This window comes from Merops nubicus, unplaced genomic scaffold (genome assembly GCF_000691845.1).
Source record: "Merops nubicus isolate BGI_N331 unplaced genomic scaffold, ASM69184v1 scaffold32673, whole genome shotgun sequence".
Taxonomy (NCBI): Eukaryota; Metazoa; Chordata; class Aves; order Coraciiformes; family Meropidae; genus Merops; species Merops nubicus.
The window spans coordinates 1,546-12,212 of record NW_008600146.1 but is presented as its reverse complement, the minus strand read 5'-3'; the positions used below and the strand labels follow the sequence as shown (position 1 = coordinate 12,212).

Below are 10,667 nucleotides of genomic sequence, written 5' to 3'. Positions count from 1 at the left end.
CTGCTGATGTCGAATTTGATGTCGAAGCGTCCCTGGAAGCGATCCTTGTCGCTGTACTGGATGTTCTCCCCGTAGGCCTTGCACTCCACACGCACCTCCCCGCCGTAGCTCAGGTTGAGGAACTGCACGGCCACCAGGGGCTGCAGGTACCGCGGCTGCAGCAGCTTCCCGTAGTAAGGGTAGTACTGCAGCCCGAAGCCAGGGAACCCCCCCATCCCATAATACTCCACCGTGCCCACTTTGTCCACGTCTTCCTCTCTCTGGAGCAGGGGGAGAGGGAATGCAAACGAGAAGTCTTTATCCTGAGCAGCAGCTGGTGGTTTTTCACCCCCCCCGGGGCACCTCCCAGGAAAAGGGCTGTGCTCCACCACCTCATTTTAAGCACTCAGAAGCCACCCCAGCTTCTTGTTGTCACCCGTGTGCCACCTCTGGCTGAAATGCAGTTTGCTGTCTCCCAGCTGCCTCGCAACGCCCAGTAAAACACCCCTTCCCCAGAGGGTTTTTTGTCTTCCCCAGTCCCCCCCCTTGCTGAGAGCTCCCAGCACGGTGCTTGGGAGCAGCACGGCCACTTTGGGGGGTCCCTGTCACTCCCTGGCCCTGCCTTACCCCTCTCTGTGAGGGCTGGGCCAACTGTCACCCACCCCCAGTGAGGTTCTGAGACACTCCTCTTCCAGAGGAGGAGGCAACCCCATGGAGAGCCACCCTGGCTGGCTGGGAGAAGGCAGAGAGGGGTAGCTACACTTGGACCAAGGCTTCCCTGCCCCTGCAGCCTCCAGCCTGCCCCACTGGGTCCCATCTTACCTTGGCAACGCAGTGGACGGGGATGAGAAACTCGTTGTACTTTGGCATGACGTCTGGAGGGAGGGTCTCGTTTACTGGAGCCTGGAAGAGACCCAAAAAAGAAGGGGATGTCACACACCAGACACTTCTCTGCAGCCAGGTCGGTGGTCCCTGCCCTCAGCCCAAATCCCTTCTGGCTCAGCACCAGAGGCAGCAGCTCGGGGCAGAAACAGAACTGGGAGCAGCAGAACTTCACCCAGGAGGAGCTGTTTGCTCTCACTGCTGCAGGGCAGGCAGATGAGGCTGCTTTTAATGGTGTGATGTCACTGGGGAAAGTGCTTCATGGCAGAGCAGTGGCTGCTGGGGCTTGTCTGTGCCAAGGAAAAGGATTTGCCACTGGCTGCCAGATGTGTGCAGCCAGGACTGGAACCCCTTGAGAAAGAGCAAAGAGTGGAGTGGCTCCACCTCTGGGGGAGGGCAAAGGCTCCGAGGGTGTCAGGGGATGGTGGCAGTGCCAACCCTGGCCTTGCTCTTTGCTCTCTTAACAAGTTCAGCAGCTTTGCTGCACAACCCTGCAAGTCTGGGATGTGCTCTGCAGGCACCCTGCCCCACACAAGAGCCACAGGGTCTCTGCTGGAGTGTGGAGTGAGGAGAGCAAACACTGCCTTGGATACAGGCATCATCTGTACATCAAACAGTCATCCCTGGGCTAGACCCTGCTGTCCAGCGTGGCCTGGAGCTCTCAGCTCTGTGGTGAGGAGCAGAGGCAGGTTCCCCTGGAAGGAACAGGTTCCCTAGCCAGCCCATTCCCCCCTCCACTGCACTGCCAGGGGGTGGGGAAGGTGGCCCAGCAGCACTCCAGTTGCTCTGCAGTTGGCAGGCTCTGCACACCACCTGATTCAACAGCACACGTTCTGCCACTGCGTTCTCAAGGGCATTTTTTTAGCCTTTAAATGGGAAAAACTGGAAGTAAAAGCTGTTCCTGTCCAGGTGAGTGCCCTCCAGCACTGCTGCAGATGTGCCTTCAGGTGCAGCACAGAGCAGGTGGGGCACAGACACCCCACAGCATCTGGGAAGCTGCATTAAATGCCCTAAAGCTGCCCTCACCTCTGGCAGCAAGAGCTGTGCCTGACTCTGGGGTACAGTTTATGCCTCACAGCCCACGTTTCAGTCTAGTGAATATCAGCACTACCTCATTTAATGAAGTGTTTTGAGCCAGGCAGGGCACTCTGAGCTGCCTGAGGACAGCATGGAGTGGGTCAGGGCAGCACACAAAGTGCTGACCTTCCTACAGGTACAGCTGGTCTGGGACAGCCCCAGGGAAGGACAGAGGAATTTAAGATGGGTTTCATCATCTGAAGGATGCAGTGAGCAGGCTCAGGAGTGGCCAGAGGAGGAAGGAGTTTGCACCATGAGGTTCATTGCTCCTCTTTACCAACTTGCAGTGTGTGGTTTTGTTTTTTTTCCAAAAAGAAGCATCTTTAAAGCCAGTTATTGAAATGGTCTCACCATTTCTCCTCTGCAGAAGGGGTGTAAGTATTGATCCCTCTCAAGAGGCAGAGAAGCAGGCAGAGCAAACCTGCAGCAAGCTCCTCTTCCTCCTCAGGGACTCCTGCCAGAAAGGGGAGAGCCACTTGCCTTGGGTTTGAAGCCAATGATTCTGTTGAGCTTGACGAGGATGCAGGGCTTGCCCTCCGCGTAGCCGAAGCTCTGGTCGTTTATTCCAGAACAATTTTCCAGCCATTCCCGTTTGAATTTGCAGACCTTCTTCTGGCCCTGGGCATCACTGTAGGCTCCTCTCTCTTTGTAATCACTAGGTTGTTCTGTCACGGGGGGGGAAGGACAAGACAACCACTTGCAACACGACTGTAAGGCAGAGCGACGCTGATGCTTTGCTGCTAGTTTGGATCCCCCCTCATCCAAAGGGGGGGGGGGTCACACCCCAGACCTGCACCCAGCCACCCCCACGTGGGAGCTGGTCCTGAGCCAGCAGGTTGGCAGGGGGGGTGTTTTTTTTAACTCAAGGTTCCTCCAGACAACAAGAGAACAAACGTTTCTCATCCGCTGGCTCAGAGATTTTTTTTCCTGGCAGCTTCCACAAGCAGGTTCCCCATAGATTTTTCTAAGCACGTGTTCTGAGGCCTCATTTGCATTATTCCACACAATCTGTTAAAGGTTTACAACTCCCAGATGTGTTGCTGCATTGCTCCAAGAGGAGTGACACTGGCTCTATCAAAAGTCACCAGTAAAACCCCCGTGGCTTTCAGAGAGGGTAAGGCTGGCAGCACGTGCTTCTGAGAGGCAGCTGCAACGCTCCCCCAGTGAAATCTGGGAGCTGCCAACCACACAACCCCCCCAAAAAGCTTCTAGGTACATCCCTGGCCAAATCTGGGCTGTGCAAACAAGGAGCAGGCAGGTGACTGAGACCAGAGCCTGCCAGCTTAGCAACACGCCACTGGTGACAATAAAAGGAACAGGCAGAGCCCCCCCCTGCTCACCCCCAGCTCCTGATGGCCCTGCTCAGAGCCCCCAGCCACAGGCAGCACGGGAGCCTTACCCCCACAGTCCTGAAAGATGATGTTCTCAGTTTGCTGATCAGCACTGTAGTCCTTCAAGAACTTCTCCAGGTTCTTCACGTACGGCTCGTAACTTTTGGGGTCGGAGACAGTGAAAGAGATTTCTGTCTTCTGTACCTGGGGGACTTGGGTCAGTCCTGTGGGAAGTAAAAATCAGGGAGAAGACATGAGGTACCCCTCAGAGCCTCCAGGCACAGCCAACACAGCCCAAGAGTGTAACTCCTTCCAACAAACTCTACTTTTCAGACTTCAGGACTCGCACAGAACAGCTTAAGCTCCCCCGAGGGCAGGCTCTTATCTCCCCTTTCCCACAACAGTCTGGAGGATTTGTTGCCATGCTTACATCACTAAGCAGATAAAAATCACAGAATCCAGAAGAGAGGCTGCAAGTCAAGGTTTTCCTCAAGAAAACCAGTCACCCACAGGTCCCCTGCCCACTTCTGCCTCCTCCTCGAGGAGAGGAGGGCAGCGGTCTGCGTGAGGCCAGCAGCAGGACATGAAGTCCTACAGGACCCCACTCTTATGTCTGCACCCTCACAGCTTGACTTGAAAGCCTGCAAAACACACTCTGGTGTTTGGGCTCCAGCAGAGCTGTCCACTCATGGACCCTGCAATAGAAAAGGAGAGGGTCCCCAAGGCAGGTACAGCCACCCTGCTGGCTGAGACCCAAATGGCCTTTGTGTCCCCCTGCAGGGTGCTGGGCAGGAGACATTCTCTTACTCAGTAGCCCCATCACTTTCTCTGGTCCTTTCTCTCCACAAGCAGCAATTTCTGCTTGCAGAAACAACCTGCTGAGCTCTCTCATCAGCTCATCACTGAGTAGGTGAGTAGGACCCACCACAACACAGGAGAGGCGTTTCGAACACTATCCTACATTCTGGGCAGCTTAATTAGTTAAGCTCTAATTCTTAGAGCTTAACTAGCTCTGGTTTTGACTTAAGAGGGAGAAAGAAAAGGAATGCACACCAAAGAGAAGGGACTAGATACAAGTGAGGTCTGCAGGTGATGAGAAGTGCCAAGCCCTTTGCTTTTCATGATGGGATCTGGAAGTGGTCTCTCCTGCGTGAGGTTTAGGTCACATTTTAATTGCCTGCACTGAGGCATGGTTAATGTTTTAAACGTAGGGAATGGGACCTGGAGTTCATGCTGCTTTTGTGGCCACCACTGTAATTATTGAGGTCTTGGCTTGTGCTCAGTTTGTCATCTTGAGCAGGCACAAGGAGCAAGGAGTGACGCTGGCTCTGACAGCTCTGAGAACTTTGTCACAACTGTTGCCAGCAAGCTCCCCTGGTGCAAGCCTTGGGCTCAGAGCTGAGCTGCTTGGCCCCAAACACAAGAGCTTGTGACTCCAGCAAGTTTTCTAAAGCCACTGGAGTGCTTCTGCTTAGGCCCTCCTCAAGCCAGCTCACCACTCCCCCCCTGCTACCCACTGAGCTGGAATTTGTAACCTAGGACAAAGATTAGCTTTGTTCCCCCCAAGGCAGCTCCTAAGTCACCCAAGATAGTGAGCAACCAGTGAGTAACTCAGGGGTTGCAGGTTTTATTCCAGTAAGCAGCTTTAACCACTCAAAACTCTCTCTGGTACTAATTGACCAGGTTTAGGGCTACAAGTTTAGAAGCAAGTTACTACTCCATGAGCAGAACTGCATCCTACCCTCTGGAGTTGGTGGCTTCCAACTCCTTTTTCTGAGCAATTACTTGTTTTCTTGCTTCAAAGAGTTATAAATATATATAAAATAAGCTGAGTTCAATTTTAGCAAGGGACTTAATGCCAGCCTGCCAGAGGCTCCTCATGTTACCACTCAGCTGGGAAGCAACAGGCTCAGAGTGGCTCTGGGACTGCAGCAGAGGCAGCCAGGCCTCAGCTCCTCCTGTGCTGCCTTCTCCACAGTTCAAGTTACAGGTGTGTCATTCAAGTGTATAAATATAAAATTCCAGAAAGCTTGGCCAGGCTTGTTATGCTTTGGCCAGGCAGTTCAGCTAGCTACTAGTTTTGCTCAGGATCTCTAAAAATGAAGGGTTTTTGTCTTGTCCAAGGCAATGCAAAGGCACCTGGCCCAGCTGAAGGGAAGGTCAGCAACAGGCACTCTGGTGGGTACAATCCACCTAGAAGATCCCCACTCTTTGGTTAGGAGAGCTGCCCACTTCATTTTCCCCCTCTCTGCACCCCACAGCCAAATTAAAACCTTCAGTGCTGTTATCAGAGCAGCACCATCCCTGAATCCTTCTCCTTAAGCAAAGTGTGTTGATTTGGTGTGACAAAAGGAGGTAACCTCTGCAAAACACTCCTGTAACCTTAGTGAAACCTCCCCTCACTCCCATTCAGGAACTGAAGACAGCAGGGACAAGAGAAATCACAAGGCTGAGCCACTCCAGTGCTACCTGGTTGCTAGACACCTAAGGCTGGATGTGGGTTCAATAAGTTACAGGTATGAATAAGCCCCTCAGGGGCTTCAGGCACATGAGACATTCACAACCAAAGTCCTGTGGGGAGAAAGAAATCAAGCTTCAAGTGCTTTCACAGCCAAGAGTCTGAAGAACCCCCTCCTCATCCTCAAACTGCTAGTTCTACATCTCATGCCATAACCAGAGGTGCATCAGGGTATCATGTATGGTGATGCTGTGCTTTGCATGTGGAAAAATCCAGTAAATTATTGCTGAAATATTAACAAATTAGAGATTTTCTGCAATTGGCTCTTGGGAGTGCATTGCTAGGAAACAATTCCCATCTTCACTTGACTAACACTGTCCACATAAATCAGTGATTTTATAACAGACACCACCTTCTGTTGGCTTTCTAACTCTGTGGATGCACAAAGATACCAAGAGCAAAAAAAAAAGGCACATAAAGTCACTGATTATTTTTTCCAGCTGCAGTTCTACTTGCAAAATCCTGTTGCAGTTTAAAATCACATCTATTCAAGTTCATTTATAATCAAGTTTTCCCCTTTATCACTCAAAGCTGACAGAGGGAGACTTCAGGAAAAAGTCTGAGGGTGATGAAGAGTAAACTAGAGGTGGGAAGTGCAGGGTGCTATTAGGAAGGGTTGTGTAAGTCTGTAGTAACCACTCTTGCTTCACCACACAATGTTCACTTCAAAGAACCACGGAATCTTGATTCAGAATGAGTCTGAACACTCCTGGGATGACACAGATGACAAAGAGAGTGGTCACAACACTGTTCCTATGCACCACTCTCCCCCCAGCTCACTGCATGAGGATTTAAGAGCCCCCACACCATGCCATGTCTTTCCACCTCATCTACAGAGTGCAAAAAAACAGGTGCAACTTTTTTTTACCCATGCAGCAAAATCTGTTTGGGAGATAAAATCCCTGGAGCTTGAGATTCAGAGATTTTTTCCAAACATAGGTGCTTAGACAAAAGGCAGAAGCAGAACAGTGAGACCTCACAGGAGGCAGCATGCACTCCTTGGGGCCTTCCTGCTTAAGGAAGCCGTGGGGAATACACACTAGAGCTCAGCCCTTGCAGCAGAGACACCCAAAAATCCCCTGGCAGGGGGGCACTGGGCAGGGACTCCCCCTTCCAGCAGCCCCAGGGATGGGATGCCACGTTCCACAGGAGGCACACCACAAGATGGCAGGATGCACAGCCCAATTTGTCCTGGGCTGGGGAAGGGGAGGAGGAAAATGGAGCTGGTTTATTATTTTAAGCACTGTGTTTCCAAGAGGTGTTCTCCTCCTTTCCTAGGAGCAGGGAAGTGCTCTGTGCTCCAAGCAGAGTCTGAGCCTGCAGCACACGTGGAGCTGGGGCTGTCGCAATGGGAAGGGCTGGGCCAGGAGCTGAGCTGCACCAGCCCTTCCCCCATCCCAGACAAAAAGAGGAAGGAGGGAGGGGAAAAAAAAAAGGTATGGTGGAACAGCACAAAAACTCAGCTTGCCCTGGAGCCCTGTGTAACATTCCTGTCGTGGCCAATGCAGAGAGCAATTAGCATATTAATGACACTTGGCTGTAAAAATAGCACTTTATGGCTTTCCATGTTATAGCCATGTCAATAACTCAATAAAACATCCTGTAGGTTCTGTTGCTGTTATGAAATACGTTGTATTTCTGAACAAGAATGGTTTATAGCAGCCCCTGCAGTGTTTTCTTGCAAATCCTGAAGTGTAGCATCCCCTTTCCCAGTCATTTTGGGTTGACACAACAAGAACTTCCTCAAGGACAGAACACTAACAAGAATAAACCCATGTTTTCTAGCTTCCTAAAAACTCCAAGGCTCTCCCAAGCCACCAGTATACCTACTTGGCTTGCAAATCTTCCCACCAGAACCAGGAATCAGAATTTCACAACACCCTATTTTATGTAGCTCACAGTCTGCAGGGGTCCCAGATCCCAAAAAGAACAGTTTGATGCTCATCAAGTGCAGGAGCAAACGTGCCCACACCTCTGCTCCTTGTCAGAAGGGCAGTTGTGTGCTTACAGCACAGGGGAGACCCCCAGCTTGCCCACATCTGTGGCAAGAGCTGTCACATGCTGCCCTGCAAAGGACCCTGTACTACTAACTGTTAATTATTTCCTTTAAGTTTATGCCTGTGCCATCACAGGGGTTCAAACCCCTTGTTTTTTGGGCTGCCTGCTGTCACTTATTCAAGGAGCCAGAATTTGTTCCCCCTGATTTCAGTACATGTCATGAAAGCCCCAAGATCCCCAATGAGCTTTTCATTCTTCCTCCATTTTGATTTCTGTAGTACACACAAGAACCTCCAAATTCAGGGTGTTTTTCTTGGTTAAAAAAAAGGGATAAACTCCAGAAAAACTGGAGCAGCATACAATAAAGAGATTAATAAAAAATCCTCTGCAGACTGACGTCTTAACACAGAGTTGCTTTGAAACTGGCCTGCTATTACACAGAAAGTAAACAGTTTACCTAGAATGAGTAATTATGTGACACCAGGCTAAACAGCAGGTCTAGCTGGACATGACCCAAGATCCATGGGCTTCTTCACTAACTATTTCACATCTGGTGAGACCACTGGGCTTCAGGCAGGGAAAAAAAAAACCCACTATTAAAATAACTACTCCACCATTAGCCACGTTGGCTTTTCAGATGCAGCTAAATGGCTCTGGGCAACATCAGGGACAGCTCAGTCTTCCCTGCAAATGTCAGAGCTGGAAACTGCCACTTTTAGTGCTTAAGATTGGATCCACCCCAGCCACGCTGGTACATTAAGAAGGGTTACACATTAACACAGCAGTTCCACTCTCTGTTGTGTCTGTGGTGGAAAAGCAATTAACTGAAAAAAAAAACAAACCAGAGATGATTCTTTGCTGGATCTAGCACCACTTGGTGATGGTAAATGTTCCTTGTGTTGTTAGAGCAGGGAGTAATCAGAGCAGAGCACTGCAGGCAGCGAGGCTGCGAGACACCCTGCGACACCAGAGCCAACTTCTGTAGCTAGGAGCCATCAGCCTCCCAATTGTCACTTAAATACCACTGTTATTAAAAGCTTCTGAACTGTTTTACAGAGCAACTGGAGACAGATCGTTACCATCCCCAGTGCCAAGCAGTCAAGGTCATTTGCAATGTGGGAAAGCAGGAGCTGTGCAGCTCCCCCCTCGGCCGGAGCCGCAGCCGGCGGGGATGGGCCAGAGGGGAACCTGCAGCAAGGGCTGGCTGCTGCCCCTGCCCCCACCCAGGCACTGCTCAAGCCATCACCTCGGTTCCCAGCAGAGATTTCTCTCTCCTGGTAAAGACAGGTCGTGCATCAGCAACTGCAAGACCCACCTTGAACCTCCCGTGACACCCTCAACTGAAATAACCATCAGTAGGTGCTGCCGTCTCCTCTAGATCCCACAGCACAGGGCAGGGTTGGATAATTCACTAAGCACACCCAGAATTTATACTGGTTTAGAACCCACACTTCAGTGTTGGATAATAATTCAGTAAGCACACCCAGAATTTATACTGGTTTAGAACCCACAGTTCAGTGTTGGGTAATAATTCAGTTAGCACACCCAGAATTTATACTCTTTCTCCCCTTTCTCCTTGGACACCCCAGTTTCACAGCTGAAACTAACATTTTACCTTTGTCCCTTCCCTTAGCCATGGGAATACAGTAGCTAGGAATAAAAAAACCCCAGAAATCAAGGTTCTTTGTATAGCTTATTCCCAAGTGAAGCCCCTTAGCCTCATTCCATCGCTTTGGTTTAGGGGAAGGAAAGAAGGGCAATCCAGGTTCGAGCTCCTCTCAGACAGGGGAGACATTTCATGTGAGGCAACCTTTAATTCTAGCAGGATTGCCTTCAGATCTCCAGCACTGCTAACACAGAAGGCTGAGAACATACCCACCCCCTACAAATGTGTTGCAGCAACGACAGGCTTATTTCATCCTCCTTCTTGAGGTGAGTAACCAACCCGCCCCCCCAGAGCAGCCTGCAGCAAGTCAAACACCAGCCTCCTGTTTGTTACCTGGAGGTGCCACTCGATCCTGGTATTTGGGCTCAAATTCACTGACAGTCAGCAACATCACTTGGATGGTCCCAATGAATATACCTGCCAGGCAACCGTAGAAGATGACATAGAAGAGGAGGATCTTAACTGCAAGAGAAAACAGAAAGAGGAATCAATTCAAGCCCTCCAGGCATTTGGATTTCAGGACAAAATTCCCAACCTCTGGCACTTGCAAGAAGAGCCCAGCACAGCGAGTTCAGGGGTTTTTAACAGCAAGATTGTGCCCTGATGCAGACAGAAAACATCACTCCAACTGAGGAGCCTAGAAGCACGGGTAGCTGAAACCCCACAAATCTACAAATCAGGATTTGGGATGGTAAAACATGAAGATTAAACCATGTTCTTTCTTATTTTCAAGGCTCCCTCGGCTGACCCAGCAGTGCCACTGCATGTCATCACAGGGGACAGACTTCCAGAGCAGCAAGTGCCCAGCTGCGGGTGTACTCTGAAGGACACTCATTCTAGGCCACAAGGATATTTCCAGAAGACTCCACAGAAAACGTTTCACTCGTGTTTAAAACCAATTATAAAACCTTATCTCCCTTAGTAATTCAGTCTACCACCTTCACTAAAGACAATGGGAGCAAGATCTGGGCCCCAATAAGCTCCAATACTCAATGTCAAATGGAGGGAAGCACTCGGGCATGTGACAATACTGCTCATTTATCAGCCTTGCATGTCTACAGAGGGACTCCAGCACTGCTTCTGTCAATTAAAAAGTGAATTACATAATAATGAAAGATTGAATTCAGTTTGGGTCTAAAGGGAGATACTCAGAATAATCAAAAGGGTGGGGTGGGGGGGCAGAGTGAAGACGAGCCTGGAGACACAGCGTGGCTGA

At 50.3% G+C, this 10,667-nt stretch overlaps 1 protein-coding gene across 1 annotated transcript; it reads right to left on the bottom strand.

Moving 5' to 3' along the window:
- Positions 1–5: 5 nt before the first annotated feature.
- ATP1B1 (ATPase, Na+/K+ transporting, beta 1 polypeptide) lies at positions 6–9,913 on the bottom strand (the record flags this gene model as incomplete). The annotated part of the gene is made up of 5 exons (XM_008937626.1): positions 6–260; positions 802–882; positions 2,419–2,603; positions 3,338–3,493; positions 9,785–9,913. Coding segments are annotated over 5 exons (806 nt in total), but the record flags the coding sequence as incomplete, so codon positions are not given.
- Between the last annotated feature and the right edge of the window lie 754 nt (positions 9,914–10,667).